Source organism: Mauremys mutica, chromosome 8 (assembly GCF_020497125.1).
Source record: "Mauremys mutica isolate MM-2020 ecotype Southern chromosome 8, ASM2049712v1, whole genome shotgun sequence".
NCBI classification, from domain to species: Eukaryota; Metazoa; Chordata; order Testudines; family Geoemydidae; genus Mauremys; species Mauremys mutica.
The window spans coordinates 110,532,796-110,555,927 of NC_059079.1; the positions used below are offsets into that span (position 1 = coordinate 110,532,796).

Sequence of the window (23,132 nt, forward strand, 5' to 3'; positions counted from 1 at the left end):
GTAAATTGGCGGCAAGGGGGGTCCTTCCATTCCAGGACCCGCCGCCAAAGTGCCCCAAAGACCTACGGCAGGGACCCGCCGCCGCCGAATTACCGCCGAAGCGGGACCCGCCGTCAAGTGCAGCCCCCATCGCGGGTCTTCGGGGAACTTCGGCTGCAGGTCCCAAAACGGAAGGACCCCCCCACTGCCGCCGAATTACCGCCGAAGACCTGGCTGCACTCCGGCGGCAGGTCCCGCTTCGGTGGTAATTTGGCGGCGGGGGGGTCCTTCTGTCCCAGAGAGGAAGGACCCCCGGCCAGCGAAGACCGGGAGCGAAGAAGCGAGAGAGTCCCCCCGCCCCCGCGCGAGAGTTTTCTGGGGCCCCCGGAGCGAGTGAAGGACCCTGCTCCGGGGGCCCTGAAAAACTCTTGTGGGGGCTCCTGCTGGGCCCGGGGCCTGGGGCAAATTGCCCCACTTGCCCCCCCCTCTGGGCGGCCCTGCAATGGGAGCTGGGGTGGGCAGTGCCTGCACACGACAGCCATGCAGAACTGCTTGCGCGCCTCCGCCTAGGAGCCGGACCTGCTGCTGGCTGCTTCAGCACAGCACAGTATGCGGTGCCAGGACAGGTGGGAAGCCTGCCTCTGCACCCCTGCTGTGCCGCTGACTGGAAGCAAGTCCGTGCCCCAACCCTACGCTCCAATCCCCTGCCCAGCCCTGAGCCCTCCCAACCCAGAACCCTCTCCTGCACCCCAAACCCCCCAGCCCCAGCCCAGAGCCCTGACCCCCTCCTGGACCCCAACCCCCTGCCCCAGCCCTGATCCCCCCAAACCCAGAGCCCCTCCTGCACCCCAAACGCCTCATCCCTGGCCCCAACCCAAAGACCTGACCGCTTCCTGCACCCCAACCCTTGGCTCCAGCCCTGAGCCCCTCCCACATCCTAAATCCCTCATCCCCAGTTCCGTTGGGTCACGGGCATCAACAATTTTCTTCAACTGGGTCTCCAGAAAAAAAGTTTGAAAACCACTGCTCTAGACCAGCAGTTCTCAAATTGTGGGTCAGGACCCCAAAGTGGGTTGCGACCCTGTTTTCATGGGGTCGCCATGTAGATAAATCTCTGTATTAAGCATCTTCATATAACTTTCATATGATTTTGTATTATGCTTCTTCATATAGCCCTGTATTAAGCTATTTTCATACAACTTTGTATCAAGTCCTTTGATATAGGAACTTTGTATCAGATCCCCATGTAGAAAAACTGAAAGAAAACTTTGTGTTAAGCCTTGGTATAATGTTATAGCCCCAAGTAGAAGAAAAATGTCTTTTTGCTAGTAGAATAAGATCTTCCCCTCCACTCCCTTAATCAATTGCCCTGTTGAATGAACGAGGTGTGAATGAGCAAGCTGTGGAAGGAAGCACCTCCAGACAGTTGCAACCCTTGGAGAGGGGCTGGAAGCCAGACTCAAGGACAATAAAACCTGTCAAGTGGGCTCCTTAAAGAAGAGCAGACATATTGACGGCCTTGGGGGTTAGAAGCGAGCACCTTCTTTTGAAAACACCCTCTTTGCAGCATTGGGACAACACCCAGAAGAAAGCAGGACAAAGGACCAACAGACACAGACACAGATTTTGAATCTGGTACAGATTTGCCTAAGAGGGAAGTGGCTATAAATGTGAGTATCAAAGGGGTAGCCGTGTTAGTCTGGATCTGTACATTTATAAATGTGAGGTGTCTTGCAGAGGACCCCGGGTCTCGTTTTGTCAACATGGGAGCATTGATCTGGCTCGTCAGAAGCCCGGCTTCACCCATCCCCCATCTAACTCACCTGGCCAGGGCAGTTAGGGGGAGCAACTCGTTGGTAACAACAAGACGTAGTGTGTGTGTGTGAGTGCATGAGTGTCATATAGATCATATGCATATGATACAGTGTTGATTGATACAGGTATTACTAATAAATGTGGCGCTTGCCTTATTTCCCCTGAAAAGATTCTGTACAGAACTTTTAAGTACAACAGCCAGGGCTGGCATTAGGCTTGCTGAGGCCAAAGCCCAAGCCCCACCGCCTGGGGCCAAAGTTGAAGCCCATGGGTCTCAGGCTTTAGCTTCATCCCTGGGCGGCAGGGCTCATGTTACAGGCCCCCTGCCCACGGTTGATGTCCTTTGGCTTTGGCCTCCACACCTAGGGCAGTGGGGCTTGGGTGGGCTGAAGCTTCAGTCCCCCCTCTGGGGGTCATGTAGTAATTTTTATTGTCAGCAGTGCAATGATGTTTGAGAACCCCTGATCTAGACCTGAAGTCCAGACAGGCTCTCAGTGGTGTGCTGTGCAATTGTTAGGAAGGCTGCAATTTTACGCATACATGCACAGCGCAACCTTACACATATGGTGCATGCAAAGTCACACAGGGCAGAGGATGTCATTTTGTAGAACAAGATGTCATCCTCCATGCATTTCTGGGGGGCAGCCGCAGCCAGAATCATCCCATGGGCACAGACAATTGGGAAGTCAGAACATAGTTGGCTACATTCCTTATCTGTACCCCTGCAGCACCACTGCAAGCCAATCCCCTAAGTGTCTGAGCTGCAACTTAATGCTGCCTGAGAGTAGTTATTGCAAAACAGGCAATTTCAGAGCAGCCCAAGGAGCTGTGCTTCATCCTGAAACTGAACAGTCACATGCTGTAGCCAGGGGGGCTGCACATTGACCCTACACCGGCTCCCTGCAGCCTACACCCAGTGGTGAGTGTGTTACACGTTCCCCACTGTAGCGAGATGATGTTAGTCTGATACAGTCCCCAGCTGCAGACTCTTTAGCTCAAGTTGCAGAGATGTGAACTTTCAGCTCTGGAGGTTGTTGCTTCACTCCACAGGGTGGGCTGAGCCCGTAGCTGGCATGCACAGAGTGCCCCGACACTGCCAGCCCAGCAGTGGCTGCTGTAGGAATCTCATAACCACCCGAGACACACACGGGGATGCTGAGGCACCCAAATCTGCCCCAAGCTGTGACAATCCCCCGGGCCTAATGGGGGCGGGCGGGCGGAGGGGGGTCCTGCCCTTTGGCACATCCCTGTCTCCATCCCGGGCCGAGCAGCGCCGCAGCCTGTCCCAGGGCAGCAGGGGCTGCTCTAGAAAATCCGCCGCTCCAAGCAGGGCGGCGCGCGGCGCCGCTCACGTTGCCCTTCCCCAGTCCCGCGGCCGGGGCAGAAGTGTCTGCGGACCGTCCCGTGGTCCCGCGGCTCTGGTGGAGCATCCGCAGTCATGCCTGCGGGAGGTCAAGCGGAGCCGCGGAACCACGGGACGGTCTGCGGCAGGTTCGCTCGTCCCGGGGCTCCGGTGGAGCTCCCACAGGCATGACTGCGGCGGGTGCGCTGGTCCTGCGGCTCGGGCGGAGCTCCCGCAGGCATGACTGCGGCGGGTGCACTGGTCCTGCGGCTCGGGCGGAGCTCCCACAGGCATGACTGCGGCGGGTGCGCTGGTCCTGCGGCTCGGGCGGAGCTCCCGCAGGCATGACTGCGGCGGGTGCGCTGGTCCTGCGGCTCCGGTGGAGCTCCCACAGGCATGACTGCGGCGGGTGCGCTCGTCCCGGGGCTCCGGCGGAGCTCCCACAGGCATGACTGCGGCGGGTGCGCTGGTCCTGCGGCTCGGGCGGAGCTCCCGCAGGCATGACTGCGGCGGGTGCGCTGGTCCTGCGGCTCGGGCGGAGCTCCCGCAGGCATGACTGCGGCGGGTGCGCTGGTCCTGCGGCTCGGGCGGAGCTCCCGCAGGCATGACTGCGGCGGGTGCGCTGGTCCTGCGGCTCGGGCGGAGCTCCCGCAGGCATGACTGCGGCGGGTGCGCTGGTCCTGCGGCTCCGGTGGAGCTCCCGCAGGCATGACTGCGGCGGGTGCGCTGGTCCTGCGGCTCGGGCGGAGCTCCCGCAGGCATGACTGCGGCGGGTGCGCTGGTCCTGCGGCTCGGGCGGAGCTCCCGCAGGCATGACTGCGGCGGGTGCGCTGGTCCTGCGGCTCGGGCGGAGCTCCCGCAGGCATGACTGCGGCGGGTGCGCTGGTCCTGCGGCTCGGGCGGAGCTCCCGCAGGCATGACTGCGGTGGGTGCGCTCGTCCCGGGGCTCTGGTGGAGCTCCCGCAGGCATGACTGCGGCGGGTGCGCTCGTCCCGGGGCTCGGGCGGAGCTCCCGCAGTCATGACTGCGGAAGGTCCGCCGGAGCCAAATGCCGCCCTGCCGCCAAAATGCTGCCCCACGCGCCTGCTTGGGGCGCTGGGGTCTAGAGCCGGCCCTGCTGGGCAGGGCCCGCTGGCAGAAAGGCAGTCACGGGGCAGGCCCCAGCGGCCCAGCCTGCCCGCCCAGGCTCTGTCCGGCATCTCCAATCAGGCTGGCTGGGCCCCGGCTGCTGCCTCGGCTGTGGCCTGCGGGGGGAGGGGCGGGGGTCGTGGCCACGCGGCTTGGGGTTCCCGGGGGCGGCGCGATGCCAATGGCTGGTTGCGGGAGCCGAGGCGAAAGAGACGCGGTCAAACTACAAGTCCCGGCATGCTGCGCTCCGACAGGCCTGGCCCAAGTGCATGCCGGGAGTCGTAGTCCCTCGGGCTAGTGCATGCTGGGAGAAGGTATTCACGCCCCACCGTCCCAAGCGCATGGGAGCGGTATGAGCCCGTTAGCCCCGCCTCTCGGCTGCCATGGATACGGAGAATGACGTGTAGCTCTCGCACTAGTTGCTCTGCGTGGGGGCGGGGTCTCCTCCGGAAGCCCCGCCAGGCCGGGCTCCAATTGGAGGGCGGGCGGGTTCCGGTTCCGGCCGGAAGCAGTGGGAGCAGGATGGCGGCGGGTCCGGGAGGAGGCGGCTGCGCGTGCCGCGGGCCGTGGGGCCGGGGCTGCCCCGTGCGTGGGCTCCTGTCCGGGGCGCTGCTCCTGCTGGCGTCCGGGCTGCGGCGCGGGGCCGCCGAGCTCACCGACGGGAACAACGAGCACCTGAAGCGGGAGCACTCGCTGACCAAACCCTACCAGGGTGAGGGGCCGGGGACACCCCTCAGCGACGGGCCCTGCCCCGCCCTCCCCCTCCCCCTCCGGGAGTGAGGCGGGGACGGGAGACTCGCTGGCCCCGCCTTCCCGGGGCGGGGGGGGTCCCCACGGGCCTTTCCCGGCATTGCCCAGCATGGTCGTTCTCCGCGCCTCCCAGAGCCTGTGCAGCCCTTCCCGCGCCGCGCCGCTCAGCTCGTGATCTCAGCTGTGCCCTTCTCTCTGCTCTAGGGGTTGGCTCCAGTTCAATGCCCCTCTGGGACTTCCAGGGGAGCACGATGCTCACCAGCCAGTATGTCCGCCTGACCCCCGATGAGCGCAGCAAAGAGGGCTCCATCTGGAACCGTGTGGTGAGTGCAGCCTGGAGATGGAGGGGTGCTCGGGAGCCGGAGTTCCAAGCCCTGACGGAGGGTGAATGCTGCAGCTTCTGTGGGGACTATAACTGTTGTCCGTGAGAGGAAAGAGGGAGGGTGCCGTGGCTAAGAAGTTCTGTCTGGGGGAGTCCCCATGGGTGGGGGAGGTGTCCATTGAATGCTGTCAATGGTACTGAGTATGACTCCCTCTCTCTCAGCCCTGTTTCCTCAAGGACTGGGAGCTCCATGTCCACTTCAAGATCCATGGAGCAGGCAAGAAGAACCTGCACGGGGATGGCTTTGCCCTGTGGTACACCCGGGAGCGCCTCGTGCCAGGTACATAGTAGGGGATGGTGCATGCACTCATAGAAGGCGAGATCTCCCTCCCACTGTGGGGGCAAGGTGGGGAAAAGTTCCTGTCATCATGGCTTCTACACTTCATCCTTTCAGTAACTGCCAGCAGCAGCTCAGGAGGGGGAAATGTAACTAATGTGCCCCATAGCACTGGGGTACCCCCTTTCGAGTCTTCTTCTAGGGAGCAGGAGTGGAGTGGGGGTTGCCAGTCCACTTTGTTGAGTATCTCTATCCAAAGTCAGAGAGACAAAGTAGGTGAGGCAATATCTTGTATTAGACCAATTTAGAGAGACCAGCTTTCAGGCTACACACAGCCCTTCTTCGGGTCTGGGAAACTAACTCCAAAGTGTATGTTGCAATTCTCCTCCATTTGCTGTCTATGGCGGGCTAGGGCTCTGAGCGCGCCTCACTTCATGACGTGCCCTGACAGAAGCTGGGCTGGTTTGTCCCTGTCATATAACACGTGACTCTCACAGCTTCTTTTTGGTATCAAAGTCTCACTAGTCTCTAGCACCTAAGCTCTCCATTAGCGCTTTCCCCTAGAGAAGTTACTTGTAACAATGAATTAAAGACTACTTATTCATGTTGCTTGGGTAGAAGCAGCTTGAAAGGTGTGCAATTTTTCTTTGGGGAAGCATTTCATAAAACTCCACTGGCTGATTTGATAGCAGCCTTAGTCTGTTCATTAAAAGCTTAGCCAAATGTTTGACTATACGTGCTGATTGTTCTTAAAAAATGTTCAAGAGCCCAAATAACAAACTTAACCAAATGTATTGTCTAAAGACACAGCATTACAGTACGAAAAGTAAACACTTCCCTCCTTTTGGGAAACAGTTCTTGTCTTGCAGCATGTTCACCTTACACAGAATGTGTGCTTCGGTGATACAGCCCCAAAACCATTTCTGCATATAGAAAAGCTGCTGACGAGTTACAAAGCATTTTCTACAACACCTAAGATCCAACCCACCAATTTGTACCAGTTCCTGAACTTGTTGTTCTGTACCTTTATTTTATCGTTGTTTTGGATATTAACATTCCAGCTATTGATCCATGAAGTTAGCTCTCCAGCTTGTACCAGGGCAGAATATTAAGGGATTTTGCCTTTGACAGTGTTCCTATCCACTTAGGCCAAATGCTGAGTTGTCCTGTTCAAAGGTATTGTGCGCTATACCAGTGAACAAGGGTGAACAGCATTGTGGGGAAAAACAGGGCTTTGGAGCTGTGCTCCAGCTCCGTTCCTGCTCCAGGCAAAAACCTACTGCTCCACGGTCCAGCTCTGCGCTCCACTCCAAAGCCCTGGGGAAAAACAATACAAGTCAGTTAGCATAAATAGCCAACACTTATACATACAATATTCATACCATTCACTTCATATATGATGAGGTGGCATCAGTAATGTGTATCACACACACGTTGGCTAACAATGGGATGAGACATTCACCAGAGACTGGTCACTGCAATGCAGAGTTGGAGGATCCTTGGTGCCCTTTCTCCTCCATCTCATGTTTAGTTGGATAAGTGAATCTGCCTTGCGTATTATGGGGGGTAGGTGTGATTTGAAGTTCTTTGTAGCCCCTTTGTCAGAGCACTATTAACCCTGTGCTGCTTTGCTTTTCTAGGCCCTGTCTTTGGCAGCAAGGATAACTTCCATGGCTTGGCCATTTTCCTGGACACATACCCCAATGATGAAGCAACAGAGGTAAGTGGTGACAGGAAGCCTGGGGAGGCCTCAGGCTCCTGGCAGCATGGACTGGGCTCATTGTGACTAGCACCAAGGAGCTGTCTTTTCTTGCTATGTGGTCTTGGCATATCACTTGTGGTGTGGGCAAGGGGCTGGGGCTAGCCTGACTGTACTGGGGGCAGTGGAAGGGAGAGGAAGAGATGTATGTAGGAGGAAAAAGGAGAGGGTTAGGACATGTTGAGTCAGCTAGAAAGAACCTATTTTCAGGGTCTCTAATTCCTGCTGACCTAGGGGAGAGATGCAAGGAAGAAACATGACCCTCATGCCACTTACTAAATATACAAAGGAAAAACTTAAAATTGCAGATCAAAGAAAACCTGCCCTGAGAGTTCCCTCACTTCATCCAGGTCTCTCAGGGAGCTTTCAGCCCTTATGACGATGATTTACTAAATGTCCGTTGCTAGATCATAGGTCAATTGTGCCAGATTAGTCCTGCCCTTGGTTGCAAACACATGATAGAAATGGAGATGAGAAGGAAAACTTCAGTCTAATCATTCCTGTATTAACTCTTAAGCCCACAGCTCAGTTTGGCAGAAATCCATCCAAAATGTGCTCACAAGGGGGTGTATTTTTGTTATTGATTCTCTTCGTTTCTCCCATGTGTGTGCAAGTCTCGTTACATCTTCTGGCTGCCATGGTAACTTTCATCTAACAAGAGCCACTGGCTCAGTCTTCTCTGTCTCATCAAACACAAGCTGCTTGTCTTCACTTTCAAGGCCCTTCGTGGCCTCTCCCCACTACCTGTCCTCTCTCGCTCACTACTGATCTTTGGATGCTTGCATCTGATTGATTTCATGATGCCAGCTTCCACTGCTCGTTTGCCTATATTTTCAACTGAACACCTTTGTGCTTTCTCCCATGCTGCCCGTGATACTTGGGAGGAGCTCTCCCTGAGCATCTGCAAAGCTCCTTCATCAGTCTTCCAAAGGCTCTCCTTTGCTGTCATGCCTGCAAAAAAAAAAAAAAGATTGACAATGATTAAGCCACTGGTGTGCAGAGACTGCTGCCTTTCATGCCAACTAGTAATGTCTTATTGTTTGCTTGTACTTTCACATCTGTCTCTGTCCGTCTGGTGTCTCTTGTTTTATACTTCAATTGTTCTTTGGAACGGTGCTTGTACAGTGCCTAGCACAATGTGATCCTGGTTTCCTAGGTGCTACTGGAATACAAATAATAAAAATAATTGAGATCTGAGGCGGCCCATCCTGTATCGAAGGGGTCAGAAGCATGTCAGGGAGGAAGAAAATGCTAGCAGGGAGGTTTATTTCTCACTACAAACCTGATGGAGCTGGCCATTGTCTGTGCTTAGGATGGGCAGGCAGAGAGAACTGCATGACTGGCCCTTGCTTGGAGCCTTCCTAATTCCGTGCTCATCTGATAGTTTTGTGTGCTCCAACTGAGATGCATTTCCCAAGTGTGGCCTAAGGACTGGATAGCAGGGTCTCTCTACATCTGTTTCCCTCAACAAAACACATCCTGAGGTCAAGCTAGAAAAGAACCTTTGACTTATTTGCTGCTCTTCTTCATCGGGTCCCTTTAGGCAAAGCCATAGCTTCAGGGGGATGTCTGTGCCCTGGTAAGGTGCCTAGATGCACATGGGTCCTGCCAGGTGGAGGCTCAGGCTTGTGGGACATATCTGCCCCTCATGCAGAATGCAGATCTCTCCGAACCTGTAGAAGGCTCGGAATAATGTTCTCCTTCTCTGCCCCTCCAGCGGGTGTTCCCGTACATTTCTGCCATGGTGAACAACGGCTCCCTGGCCTATGATCACAGTAAGGATGGGCGCTGGACAGAGCTAGCGGGCTGCACAGCTGATCTTCGAAATCAGAACCATGACACTTTCCTGGCAGTTCGTTACTCCAGGGGCCGGCTGACGGTGAGGTGGATTTGGGAGATGGCACTGAGCTTCATGCTTGTTGCAGGCTCTCTGAGCCATGTAGTTGGGTTTGGCTGCACTGCCAAGACTAAGACCAAGGGGTGATGTGCTGAGAAAGAGCTGTCCTCCCAACACCTGGATCAGCCAACTTTTGCCCTCTTGCCACCATGGCTCTAGAGAGAGGGCTGGGCTGAACTCTGTGCCAGTGGTGCCAGAACAGAGGGGGCCAGGGCTCTTCCACTTTTTCAAAGTGGAATTTTGCTGGGGCAGACCCCCTCCTTTCCCCCCGAGACTCCCCCCACTGCCAGGCTGGTGTGGAGTTCCCCTGGGGAGGGGAACTTGGGCAGTTGTGGGAGCCATGCACATGGACCCTCCACCTGCCTGCATGGGAAGGGGAGGGCTGACAGCAGCCCCTGGGCTCCTGGCCCGGTGGAGGTAGATTGTCCACGACTCTGTGCTGGCTCCCCACTGCTGCTTGTGTGGCTCTCCCCGACCTGGCTATGTTGGGCAGGGCAGACCTCGGAGCCACAGCCCACTAAGGTGGGAGCCGCAGCATGGACCCTCCGCCTGCCTTGGGGGAACGGGAACAGAGGCCGGGGGCCGCTGATGGCGGATACCTCACACCACAGGCAAGTGGAGGGTCCGTGCCGTGGCTCCCCACAACTGCCTGCGCAGCTCTTACTGTGGCTGGGCTGCAGCTCCAAGACCCGGCCAGAGCTGGGTCGAGGAGAGCCTCATGGGCAGCTGTGGGGAGCCAATACAGAGCCTCCATCTCTGCCTGCCCTGGGCCGGACATGGAGCCTGGACACGGGCAGGGGGCTGCTTTTGGCCTTGGGTTGGGGGTGGGGTGGACTCCTGGCCCCACTCCTGCTTCCAGCTTGGCTGGGGGTGGCACCCCCACTTTTGAGAAGGCTCCGATGCCCTTGCTTCTGCACCCTGAAATGACATTGCCTTTTCCTGGCAGGTGATGACCGATGTGGAGGACAAGAATGAGTGGAAGAACTGCATTGACGTTGCAGAAGTCCGACTGCCCACCGGCTACTTCTTTGGGGCTTCTGCTGGCACAGGGGACCTGTCTGGTGAGAGCTCCTTTTGAACTGGAGGGGCTGGGGCATGGTGCTGTGGGTGGAGTGGTGTTCCAGTGCTGCCTTGCAGTGGGCTGAGCACTTGGAATTCTTAACCATGCAGGAGAGGAGACAGGCAGCTTGGGAAAGAGAGCAAGCTCTTTGGCTAGGCAGCTGGGGAAAGCCTCCCACATGGAAGCCAGGTTTCTGAGTCAGGGAGGGTGGGCCTGGGGGAGACTAGGGCATGGGAGAGCACAAGAGGAATCTTTTTGTGGGCCTTTGAGGGCATGCAGCTTGGAAAGGGCCATGCTATCGTCTAATAATTGATTCTTGTTTCCTAGACAATCATGACATCATCTCAATGAAGCTATTTCAGCTGATGGTAGAGCATCCACCAGAGGAAGAGAACATCGACTGGACAAAGATTGAGCCCAGTGTCAGCCTCCTTAAGTCACCAAAAGGTGAATCTTCTGGGCTCTGGGGACCCATGATAAAGGGTTCCTGTGTCATCCCTTCAGGCCTGCTGAGTGCTCAGCTCCCAGAAGGGTGGTGGCCTGGCAAGGACCTAGATAGACCAATGCTGGACCCTCAACCACATGCAGCATGAGACCAACACTGCATAGCATCTGTGGTGGGAGGGCATTTCTCACATGCAGCCTGGAGTTGTATGGGGATTTTGCTACCCCACCCTGAGCAATGGAATCTCCCTGCTTGCTCTTAACACAATAACATGTGACATTGACTTGCCCAAAAGCCACTCTCTTGGGAGGGGGATTTGGCAGGTCAGCATTAGCCCATTTGTTAACCATGTGAGATCCCAAGCTCAAGGTGGAATAGGAGACGTGTGTGTAAATCTCTCTGCTCTAAGCCTTGTTCTTTCCTGCCCACAGACAACGTGGATGACCCGACAGGGAATTTCCGAAGTGGGCCCCTGACTGGCTGGAAGGTGTTCCTGCTGCTGCTCTGTGCCCTGCTGGGCATCATCGTGTGTGCTGTGGTGGGGGCTGTGGTCTTCCAGAGACGGCAGGAGAGGAACAAGCGTTTTTACTAGCCGAGACGCTGGCCTGACCCTGGCCCCAAATGTGATCTTTTCTATGGGGGATTGTACAAAACTTTGGTTTCTAAAAAGCTGTTTTTGGAGAAATAACAGGAGTATTTTGGTATCTTGTTTCTGCCTTGGCTCCTCCTGGGTAGCTGTGTCAAACCAGCAGGAAGTGATGAGCAAGCACTGCACCGGCTCTCCTGGGGGATCCAGCGCTGGCTCCAGGGGGGGGGCAGGGCTGGGGAGGGGGGGGTTCTCTCTCTCTCTCTCTCTCTCTCTCTCCCGCCCCCCATGGAGGTGGGCGCAGCAGCTCCCCCTCCCCGCGGCTCCTGCCGTGCGGGCCGGTGCCGCCTCCTAGACAGACCCGGCTGTGGGGGGATGAAGGTCTGTTGCCGGCCGGGCCCGCGAGGGGATTGTTAAAGGGCTCGCACCGCCCGTCTGCCTCTGCGAGCGGGGCTGCCGGGAGTTGTAGTCCCGTCCCGTGAGCTGCGCGCGGCCTTATATGGTGTTTGGTGGCCGCGGCGCTGAGTGCGCAGTGGCTGCCGGGAGTTGTAGTCCTGCCCTTCCGGGGTTGCGCGCAGCCTTACGTGGCGTTCGGCGGGCAAGATGGCGGCTCGCGGCGGACTCCTGGGCTTGGTCCTGCTGCTGCTCGTTGGCGCCGTGTCCCGCAGCTTCGGCCTCTACTTCCACCTGGGCGAGACCGAGCGCCGCTGCTTCATTGAGGAGATCCCGGACGAGACCATGGTGATAGGTGCGAGGGGCGCACCGCCGGGGGGGGACAACGGGGACAGGTGCCGGGGGGGGGACAACAGGGAGTAGGTGTGGGGGGGGGATAGGTGCGGGTTTGAACAGCAGAGGGACAGGTGCCGGGGGGGGGACAACAGGGGGACAGGTGCCGGGGGGGACAACAGGGAGTAGGTGTGGGGGGGGTAGGTGCGGGTTTGAACAGCAGAGGTACAGGTGCCGGGGGGGGACAACAGGGGGACAGGTGCCGGGGGGGGACAACAGGGAGTAGGTGTGTGGGGGGGGAGGGGGATAGGTGCGGGTTTGAACAGCAGAGGGACAGGTGCCGGGAGGGGGGGGAACAGGGGGACAGGTGCCGGGGGGGGGACAACAGGGAGTAGGTGTGGGGGGGGGATAGGTGCGGGTTTGAACAGCAGAGGGACAGGTGCCGGGGGGGGGGACAACAGGGGGACAGGTGCCGGGGGGGGACAACAGGGAGTAGGTGGGGGGGGGGGAGGGGGATAGGTGCAGGTTTGAACAGCAGAGGGACAGGTGCCGGGGGGGGGGGAAAGGGGGACAGGTGCCGGGGGGGGACAACAGGGAGTAGGTGTGTGGGGGGGGAGGGGGATAGGTGCGGGTTTGAACAGCAGAGGGACAGGTGCCGGTGGGGGGAACAGGAGGGGGGTAGGTGCGGGGGGGGGACAGGAGGCGGATAGGGATGGGAGTGGGTATGTGCGGGGGGGGAACAGCAGGGGGACAGGTGCGGGAGGAGGATAGGGGGACAGGAAGGGGATGGGTGCAGGGGGGATAGGAGGAAAGTCTGTGGCTCGGGGGGTGGGGGGTAGACAGGCATGGTGCTGGGGGCTGTTATGTGTTTGACCAGGATGGTTCTGATAGTGTTGCCCTCCGCTGCAGGGTATTACCGTACCCAGCTATACGATAAGCAGCGGGAGGATTACATGCCTGCCACACCTGGGCTTGGCATGTTCCTGGAGGTGAAGGACCCTGATGATAAGGTACCTGGGTTGGGAGGAGAAAATACTGGCACATCTTTCAGCCCCTGGTCAGCACAGGTGCTCTGGTTCCCCAACCTGAATCTGCCCTCATACCCATCCCATTGGAGCCCGAAAGCTACAGTAGCAGGGTAATGGGACTGAGCAGCCCAGAGTCAGTGCCCATGGTGAGGGGCACCCCTTCAGCATCTGCTTGCAGTTCCACTGAGTTGTCTTACCTGGGCTCTAACGTTGGTTGCTCTGTTTCATAGGACTGGAAGGGACTTCGGGAGGTCATCTAGTCCAGTCCCCTGCACTTTTGGCAGGACTAAGTGTTATCTAGAGTCTAGACCATCCCGGCCAGGTGTTTGTCTAACCTGCTCTTAAAAAATCTCCAATGATGGAGATTCCGCAACCTCCCTAGGCAGGTGCCACACACAGACCATTAAGGCTTTGTCCATGTACCATGTTGACTCGTGAGACACCAGATTTCACTGGTATGAAATCACCATAGATACTAGTGGTTCTGCTATGGAACAGGCTGTCTTTGTGGCATGTGGGCAAGCTCTAGGTTTAGCTGCGTCTGCCTGATTTTTCTATTGCTGCCTGATTCTGAGAGGTTCTTAGCAACATGATGTTGAATCTAGTTCTATAAATTCCAGTTTGAACTATGAAATTAGAAAAATCTTTTTTTAGCTACTTCTCTGCAGAATCAGCTACTTTAATCAGTGCAGTGACTGCTGACCCCTGTGGTACATGGTGCCCACTCACTTCCAGTCATAGAACAGCCGTACTGGGTCAGACCAAAGGTCCATCTAGCCCAGTATCCTGTCTGCCAACAGTGGCCAATGCCAGGTGCCCCAGAGGGAATGAATAGAACAGGGAATCAGCAAGTGATTCATCCCGTCACCCATTCCCAGCTTCTGGCAAACAGAGTCTAGGGACACCATCCCTTCCCAGTCTAGTTAAACTCCATGATCTAAGACCCTAGACTTATTGATGGTCTGGTCCTGAACTTAGAGTTCCATCTAGGCCCAACCTTCCTTCTCTGGCAGTTCCCATCCCCTCCTCCCCAGTGCATTTGGTTGGAGCCCTGCTTGTTTTGAAATTTTTAATGAACAGATTCTAAGGTTCAGCAGAATGGACTTTCAGGAGAGCAACTAACTGAAATGCTGATCTGGCCCTATGTTCTTGGCCCAATGTGGTGCTTTAACTGTCACCTGCGCAGATAGCACAGGGGATTTGAAGAGGGTCTCTAACCCCTGTAAATCTGCCTTGCTACCTAGATCTCACCACTAAACAATTTGCTTTGGGCAGACAGACCCTTAGTACCAAATGTTCTGCCAGAAAGCTTGATGCACCCTGCTGTCAGATCCATGGATTTACTGTATTCAAATTCTGGATTGGCTGTGCTCTGGAGCTTGCTATTACTGCCCTGTCCTTCTCTTCCAGGTCATCTTGTCGAGGCAGTATGGCTCTGAGGGCAGATTCACCTTCACCTCGCACACTCCTGGAGAGCATCAGATCTGCCTGCATTCTAACTCCACCAAATTCTCCCTCTTTGCAGGGGGTATGCTGGTAAGGGGGGCCCATGCGGGAACGAGAGGGGAGGGATGGACCCTCCATGTAGCATTGTGCTGGGGCAGAACCCCTGATTGTGTTCTCTTGTCTTGCTGCAGAGGGTACATCTGGATATCCAGGTGGGGGAACATGCCAATGACTATGCTGAGATTGCTGCCAAGGACAAGCTGAGTGAGCTGCAGCTCCGGGTGTGGCAGCTCATTGAGCAGGTGGAGCAAATCCAGAAGGAGCAGAACTACCAGCGGGTGAGGAACCTGAAGCAGCCTGGCCAGTGCTGCACTCTACACTGGAGATGCAGCAGGGGCTGTGTTCATGGTTTGGGAAGGAGGTTCCTGGGAGGGAGACCTACCCAGCTGGACAGTGACTACTAGAGAGTTCTGAGGGCCATGGGAAGCCACTGGTCTCTGAGGCCTGGGAGGATCAGTCTGTATTTGCTTCTCTGACCTGTTGTTTCCTTGCTGCAGTGGCGAGAGGAGCGGTTCCGCCAGACCAGTGAGAGCACCAACCAGCGGGTTCTCTGGTGGTCCATTGTCCAGACCCTCATTCTTGTTGCCATTGGCATATGGCAGATGAGGCACCTCAAGAGTTTCTTTGAAGCCAAGAAACTGGTATAAAGAAGGCACATAGCATGAGCAAACAGCCCTCTCTTAACAGAAGCAACTCCATGAGTTTCAGCAGCCTGGCCTGGTCATGCCTACCTTCTCCCAACCCTCCAGCTGCCTGGGCTAAGTGTCACCTGCCTCCACCACTTCCCTTCCTCCCTCCCAGTCTGGGTGGGATTTCCTTGTATTGGTTTGTTACAGTGTTTCAGTCACTCACATTCAGTCTGTGGTGCTTCCATGGCCCCATCAGTGTACTATCTGAGTGCCTCACAGTGTACTATCTGAGTGCTTTTGGCCTTGGGTTGGGGGTGGGGTGGACTCCTGGCCCCACTCCTGCTTCCAGCTTGGCTGGGGGTGGCACCCCCACTTTTGAGAAGGCTCCGATGCCCTTGCTTCTGCACCCTGAAATGACATTGCCTTTTCCTGGCAGGTGATGACCGATGTGGAGGACAAGAATGAGTGGAAGAACTGCATTGACGTTGCAGGAGTCCGACTGCCCACTGGCTACTTCTTTGGGGCTTCTGCTGGCACAGGGGACCTGTCTGGTGAGAGCTCCTTTTGAACTGGAGGGGCTGGGGCATGGTGCTGTGGGTGGAGTGGTGTTCCAGTGCTGCCTTGCAGTGGGCTGAGCACTTGGAATTCTTAACCATGCAGGAGAGGAGACAGGCAGCTTGGGAAAGAGAGCAAGCTCTTTGGCTAGGCAGCTGGGGAAAGCCTCCCACATGGAAGCCAGGTTTCTGAGTCAGGGAGGGTGGGCCTGGGGGAGACTAGGGCATGGGAGAGCACAAGAGGAATCTTTTTGTGGGCCTTTGAGGGCATGCAGCTTGGAAAGGGCCGTGCTATCATCTAATAATTGATTCTTGTTTCCTAGACAATCATGACATCATCTCAATGAAGCTATTTCAGCTGATGGTAGAGCATCCACCAGAGAAAGAGAACATCGACTGGACAAAGATTGAGCCCAGTGTCAGCCTCCTTAAGTCACCAAAAGGTGAATCTTCTGGGCTCTGGGGACCCATGATAAAGGGTTCCTGTGTCATCCCTTCAGGCCTGCTGAGTGCTCAGCTCCCAGAAGGGTGGTGGCCTGGCAAGGACCTAGATAGACCAATGCTGGACCCTCAACCACATGCAGCATGAGATCCAACACTGCATAGCATCTGTGGTGGGAGGGCATTTCTCACATGCAGCCTGGAGTTGTATGGGGATTTTGCTACCCCACCCTGAGCAATGGAATCTCCCTGCTTGCTCTTAACACAATAACATGTGACATTGACTTGCCCAAAAGCCACTCTCTTGGGAGGGGGATTTGGCAGGTCAGCATTAGCCCATTTGTTAACCATGTGAGATCCCAAGCTCAAGGTGGAATAGGAGACGTGTGTGTAAATCTCTCTGCTCTAAGCCTTGTTCTTTCCTGCCCACAGACAACGTGGATGACCCGACAGGGAATTTCCGAAGTGGGCCCCTGACTGGCTGGAAGGTGTTCCTGCTGCTGCTCTGCGCCCTGCTGGGCATCATCGTGTGTGCTGTGGTGGGGGCTGTGGTCTTCCAGAGATGGCAGGAGAGGAACAAGCATTTTTACTAGCCGAGACGCTGGCCTGACCCTGGCCCCAAATGTGATCTTTTCTATGGGGGATTGTACAAAACTTTGGTTTCTAAAAAGCTGTTTTTGGAGAAATAACAGGAGTATTTTGGTATCTTGTTTCTGCCTTGGCTCCTCCTGGGTAGCTGTGTCAAACCAGCAGGAAGTGATGAGCAAGCACAGCACCGGCTCTCCTGGGGGATCCAGCGCTGGCTCCAGGGGGGGGACAGGGCTGGGGAGGGGGGGGGTTCTCTCTCTCTCTCTCTCTCTCCCGCCCCCCATGGAGGTGGGCGCAGCAGCTCCCCCTCCCCGCGGCTCCTGCCGTGCGGGCCGGTGCCGCTCCTAGACAGACCCGGCTGTGGGGGGATGAAGGTCTGTTGCCGGCCGGGCCCGCGAGGGGATTGTTAAAGGGCTCGCACCGCCCGTCTGCCTCTGCGAGCGGGGCTGCCGGGAGTTGTAGTCCCGTCCCGTGAGCTGCGCGCGGCCTTATATGGTGTTTGGTGGCCGCGGCGCTGAGTGCGCAGTGGCTGCCGGGAGTTGTAGTCCTGCCCTTCCGGGGCTGCGCGCAGCCTTACGTGGCGTTCGGCGGGCAAGATGGCGGCTCGCGGCGGACTCCTGGGCTTGGTCCTGCTGCTGCTCGTTGGCGCCGTGTCCCGCAGCTTCGGCCTCTACTTCCACCTGGGCGAGACCGAGCGCCGCTGCTTCATTGAGGAGATCCCGGACGAGACCATGGTGATAGGTGCGAGGGGCGCACCGCCGGGGGGGACAACGGGGACAGGTGCCGGGGGGGGACAACAGGGAGTAGGTGTGGGGGGGGGATAGGTGCGGGTTTGTGCGGGTTTGAACAGCAGAGGGACAGGTGCCGGGGGGGGACAACGGGGACAGGTGCCGGGGGGGGGACAACAGGGAGTAGGTGTGTGGGGGGGGGGGGGATAGGTGCGGGTTTGAACAGCAGAGGGACAGGTGCCGGGGGGGGGACAACAGGGGGACAGGTGCCGGGGGGGGGACAACAGGGAGTAGGTGTGTGTGGGGGGAGGGGGATAGGTGCGGGTTTGAACAGCAGAGGGACAGGTGCCGGGGGGGGGACAACAGGGGGACAGGTGCCGGGGGGGGGACAACAGGGAGTAGGTGTGGGTGGGGGGAGGGGATAGGTGCGGGTTTGGGGGGGACAACAGAGAGTAGGTGTGGGGGGGGGATAGGTGCGGGTTTGAACAGCAGAGGGACAGGTGCCGGGGGGGGGACAACAGGGGGACAGGTGCCGGGGGGGGGACAACAGGGAGTAGGGGTGTGGGGGGGGAGGGGGATAGGTGCGGGGTTGAACAGCAGAGGGACAGGTGCCGGAGGGGGGGGAACAGGGGGACAGGTGCCGGGGGGGGGACAACAGAGAGTAGTGGGGATAGGTGCGGGTTTGAACAGCAGAGGGACAGGTGCCGGGGGGGGAAAAGGGGGACAGGTGCCGGGGGGGACAACAGGGAGTAGGTGTGTGTGGGGGGAGGGGGATAGGTGCGGGTTTGAACAGCAGAGGGACAGGTGCCGGGGGGGGGGGAACAGGGGGACAGGTGCCGGGGGGGGGGACAACAGAGAGTAGGTGTGGGGGGGGATAGGTGCGGGTTTGAACAGCAGATGCACAGGTGCCGGGGGGGGACAACAGGGGGACAGGTGCCGGGGGGGGGGACAACAGGGAGTAGGTGTGTGTGGGGGGAGGGGGATAGGTGCGGGTTTGAACTGCAGGGGGACAGGTGCCGGGGGGGGGGACAACAGGGGGACAGGTGCCGGGGGGGGGGAACAGCAGGGAGTAGGTGTGGGGGGGGGAGGGGGATAGGTGCGGGTTTGAACAGCAGAGGGACAGGTGCGGGAGGAGGATAGGGGGACAGGAAGGGGATGGGTGCAGGGGGGATAGGAGGAAAGTCTGTGGCTCGGGGGGTGGGGGGTGGACAGGCATGGTGCTGGGGGCTGTTATGTGTTTGACCAGGATGGTTCTGATAGTGTTGCCCTCCGCTGCAGGGAATTACCGTACCCAGCTATACGATAAGCAGCGGGAGGATTACATGCCTGCCACACCTGGGCTTGGCATGTTTGTGGAGGTGAAGGACCCTGATGATAAGGTACCTGGGTTGGGAGGAGAAGATACTGGCACATCTTTCAGCCCCTGGTCAGCACAGGTGCTCTGGTTCCCCAACCTGAATCTGCCCTCATACCCATCCCATTGGAGCCCGAAAGCTACAGTAGCAGGGTAATGGGACTGAGCAGCCCAGAGTCAGTGCCCATGGTGAGGGGCACCCCTTCAGCATCTGCTTGCAGTTCCACTGAGTTGTCTTACCTGGGCTCTAACGTTGGTTGCTCTGTTTCATAGGACTGGAAGGGACTTCGGGAGGTCATCTAGTCCAGTCCCCTGCACTTCTAGCAGGACTAAGTGTTATCTAGAGTCTAGACCATCCCGGCCAGGTGTTTGTCTAACCTGCTCTTAAAAAATCTCCAATGATGGAGATTCCGCAACCTCCCTAGGCAGGTGCCACACACAGACCATTAAGGCTTTGTCCATGTACCATGTTGACTCGTGAGACACCAGATTTCACTGGTATGAAATCACCATAGATACTAGTGGTTCTGCTATGGAACAGGCTGTCTTTGTGGCATGTGGGCAAGCTCTAGGTTTAGCTGCGTCTGCCTGATTTTTCTATTGCTGCCTGATTCTGAGAGGTTCTTAGCAACATGATGTTGAATCTAGTTCTATAAATTCCAGTTTGAACTATGAAATTAGAAAAATCTTTTTTTAGCTACTTCTCTGCAGAATCAGCTACTTTAATCAGTGCAGTGACTGCTGACCCCTGTGGTACATGGTGCCCACTCACTTCCAGTCATAGAACAGCCGTACTGGGTCAGACCAAAGGTCCATCTAGCCCAGTATCCTGTCTGCCAACAGTGGCCAATGCCAGGTGCCCCAGAGGGAATGAATAGAACAGGGAATCAGCAAGTGATTCATCCCGTCACCCATTCCCAGCTTCTGGCAAACAGAGTCTAGGGACACCATCCCTTCCCAGTCTAGTTAAACTCCATGATCTAAGACCCTAGACTTATTGATGGTCTGGTCCTGAACTTAGAGTTTCATCTAGGCCCAACCTTCCTTCTCTGGCAGTTCCCATCCCCTCCTCCCCAGTGCATTTGGTTGGAGCCCTGCTTGTTTTGAAATTTTTAATGAACAGATTCTAAGGTTCAGCAGAATGGACTTTCAGGAGAGCAACTAACTGAAATGCTGATCTGGCCCTATGTTCTTGGCCCAATGTGGTGCTTTAACTGTCACCTGCGCAGATAGCACAGGGGATTTGAAGAGGGTCTCTAACCCCTGTAAATCTGCCTTGCTACCTAGATCTCACCACTAAACAATTTGCTTTGGGCAGACAGACCCTTAGTACCAAATGTTCTGCCAGAAAGCTTGATGCACCCTGCTGTCAGATCCATGGATTTACTGTATTCAAATTCTGGATTGGCTGTGCTCTGGAGCTTGCTATTACTGCCCTGTCCTTCTCTTCCAGGTCATCTTGTCAAGGCAGTATGGCTCTGAGGGCAGATTCACCTTCACCTCGCACACTCCTGGAGAGCATCAGATCTGCCTGCATTCTAACTCCACCAAATTCTCCCTCTTTGCAGGGGGTATGCTGGTAAGGGGGGCCCATGCGGGAACGAGAGGGGAGGGATGGACCCTCCATGTAGCATTGTGCTGGGGCAGAACCCCTGATTGTGTTCTCTTGTCTTGCTGCAGAGGGTACATCTGGATATCCAGGTGGGGGAACATGCCAATGACTATGCTGAGATTGCTGCCAAGGACAAGCTGAGTGAGCTGCAGCTCCGGGTGCGGCAGCTCATTGAGCAGGTGGAGCAAATCCAGAAGGAGCAGAACTACCAGCGGGTGAGGAACCTGAAGCAGCCTGGCCAGTGCTGCACTCTACACTGGAGATGCAGCAGGGGCTGTGTCAGGGCCGGCTCCAGAGCCCAGCGGGGCAAGCACCCGCCTGGGGCGGCCCTTTCCCGCGGGGGCGGCAGGCTGGGCCGGCGGACCTGCCGCAGTCATGCCTGCGGGAGGTCCACCGGAGCCCCGGGAGCAGCGGACCTGCCGCAGGCATGACTGCGGAGGGGACGCTCGGCCGGCGGCTCCAGTGGACGTCCCGCAGGCATGACTGCGGACGGTTCGCTGGTCCCGCGGCTCGGCTGGACCTCCCGCAGGCATGCCTGCGGCAGCTCAACCGGAGCCGCCGGACCTGCGAACCGCCCGCAGCTGCGGGAGGTCCAGCCGAGCCGCGCGACCCGTGGACCCTCCGCAGTCATGCCCGCGGGAGGTCCGCTGCTCCCGCGGCTCGGGGGCGCCTCCTGGGCATGACTGCTTGGGGCGGCCAAAAACCTAGAGCCGCCCCTGGGCTGTGTTCATGGTTTGGGAAGGAGGTTCCTGGGAGGGAGACCTACCCAGCTGGACAGTGACTACTAGAGAGTTCTGAGGGCCATGGGAAGCCACTGGTCTCTGAAGCCTGGGAGGATCAGTCTGTATTTGCTTCTCTGACCTGTTGTTTCCTTGCTGCAGTGGCGAGAGGAGCGGTTCCGCCAGACCAGTGAGAGCACCAACCAGCGGGTTCTCTGGTGGTCCATTGTCCAGACCCTCATTCTTGTTGCCATTGGCATATGGCAGATGAGGCACCTCAAGAGTTTCTTTGAAGCCAAGAAACTGGTATAAAGAAGGCACATAGCATGAGCAAACAGCCCTCTCTTAACAGAAGCAACTCCATGAGTTTCAGCAGCCTGGCCTGGTCATGCCTACCTTCTCCCAACCCTCCAGCTGCCTGAGCTAAGTGTCACCTGCCTCCACCACTTCCCTTCCTCCCTCCCAGTCTGGGTGGGATTTCCTTGTATTGGTTTGTTAGTGTTTCAGTCACTCACATTCAGTCTGTGGTGCTTCCATGGCCCCATCAGTGTACTATCTGAGTGCCTCACAGTCTTTGATACATTTATCCTTGGCACCCCTGGAAGGCAGGCAGGGCTATTCTTGTCATGTTACAGATGGGAACTGAGCCCCAGAGACTAAGTGACTTGGCTTAGGTTCTGCACAAAGTCTGTGGCAGAGCAGGAACTTGAATCCAAGTCTCAGACTACCACCCTAACCACTAGACCATCTTCCCTGGGAATAAGGGGTAGAGTGTTATCCTGCATGGATTCCTCTGAGGTACACTGACCTTCCCCAGGAACTCTCGGCCTTTCTTCCTCTGAGTTGTGTTTGAACTCTCTGGCAGTGTGGGTGGAGTCTGTCTGTGCCTGTGGATTTCCTCCTCTTCTAAGGCTCACCCCCTACAATGAGCTGTGCTCCCCTTTCCAAGAAGGCTGGAATCCTCATCCCTTCAACTAGAACCACAAGTATTTTCTTCATGCCAAGAAGCTGGTATAAAGGGAGAAGGAAGCTTGAGCAAACAGCTCCCTTGTACACAGAACCTTCAGCCAGGTGCTGAAATCTGCATGACTATGTCCTGAACTGGCTGCTCTATGCTGCCGTTGGATCACCTCAGAGAGGACAGAACTGATTGTGATGGTGCAGGGGCCTCTGCACTACCACACCACCCTGAGGCTCCTGGTCTGTCCCAGCATTGAGTGTGTATTAATCTTTGTAAAATGCATAATGTGAAGGGACTGCACAGGGGTTGGAACTAGCTGCCTTGGGGCTGAGGCAACAGCGTTGTGGATCTGCCATGGGTATTTCCAAGGTGCTGATCACTGTGGAATAGGAGTACTGGGGCATTAAAACCCCACAAGTTTCTATGCAGGGATGGCTGCATATTTTAGTGTAGTATTTGTTTTCCTAGTATGTTAACAGGGATCTGAGCACAAGGCAAAGCTGACCCATCTTCCCACTTCAGCAGTCATTCCTTTTCTAGATGGTATAATAGTGTGCCTCTCTGCTGCTCAGAGGGGCACGGAGAAGGGTCACACTCTGCTTCCTGTTCCACAGTGCTGCAGCCACCTTTCCCCTTCCACTGGGCTGCAGGGCATCCTTGGCCCCAGCGTGGTGCAGGTGCAGCAGTGAAGTAGATTGGTTGATGCATCCTTTCCCTGTACCGCAGGGAGGCAAAGCGGGTGTTGGGTCGCTTGGTTACTAACGTTCGGCTACTTTGTCCTGTATCGTGGATTCCTAATAAAGAGTGCTCTGAGGGCAGGCTTGTGTGTGTCCCCAGATTCTTGCCTTCTGAGCCTGCTCAGTGGA

At 56.8% G+C, this 23,132-nt stretch overlaps 3 protein-coding genes across 3 annotated transcripts; all 3 read left to right on the forward strand.

Annotated features, from left to right (window-relative positions):
• The first annotated feature begins 4,765 nt into the window (after positions 1 to 4,765).
• Positions 4,766 to 11,538, forward strand: LMAN2 (lectin, mannose binding 2). The gene is made up of 8 exons (XM_045026961.1): positions 4,766 to 4,976; positions 5,219 to 5,337; positions 5,559 to 5,676; positions 7,314 to 7,393; positions 9,150 to 9,311; positions 10,276 to 10,390; positions 10,717 to 10,836; positions 11,266 to 11,538. Exons 1-8 carry the CDS (start codon positions 4,787 to 4,789, stop codon positions 11,424 to 11,426), a joined length of 1,065 nt encoding a protein of 354 aa, XP_044882896.1. The 5' UTR covers positions 4,766 to 4,786; the 3' UTR covers positions 11,427 to 11,538.
• A 447-nt stretch (positions 11,539 to 11,985) lies between these two features.
• Positions 11,986 to 17,014, forward strand: LOC123375737 (transmembrane emp24 domain-containing protein 9-like). The gene is made up of 8 exons (XM_045026962.1): positions 11,986 to 12,168; positions 13,056 to 13,156; positions 14,585 to 14,710; positions 14,812 to 14,958; positions 15,178 to 15,321; positions 15,746 to 15,860; positions 16,187 to 16,306; positions 16,737 to 17,014. The coding sequence occupies exons 1-8, from the start codon at positions 12,024 to 12,026 to the stop codon at positions 16,895 to 16,897; spliced, it is 1,059 nt and encodes a 352-aa protein (XP_044882897.1). The 5' UTR covers positions 11,986 to 12,023; the 3' UTR covers positions 16,898 to 17,014.
• Positions 17,015 to 17,330: 316 nt separating this feature from the next.
• LOC123375738 (transmembrane emp24 domain-containing protein 9) lies at positions 17,331 to 23,105 on the forward strand. Its single transcript, XM_045026963.1, has 5 exons — positions 17,331 to 17,633; positions 18,899 to 18,999; positions 20,428 to 20,553; positions 20,655 to 20,801; positions 21,468 to 23,105. The coding sequence occupies exons 1-5, from the start codon at positions 17,489 to 17,491 to the stop codon at positions 21,615 to 21,617; spliced, it is 669 nt and encodes a 222-aa protein (XP_044882898.1). The 5' UTR covers positions 17,331 to 17,488; the 3' UTR covers positions 21,618 to 23,105.
• The last annotated feature ends 27 nt before the right edge of the window (positions 23,106 to 23,132 follow it).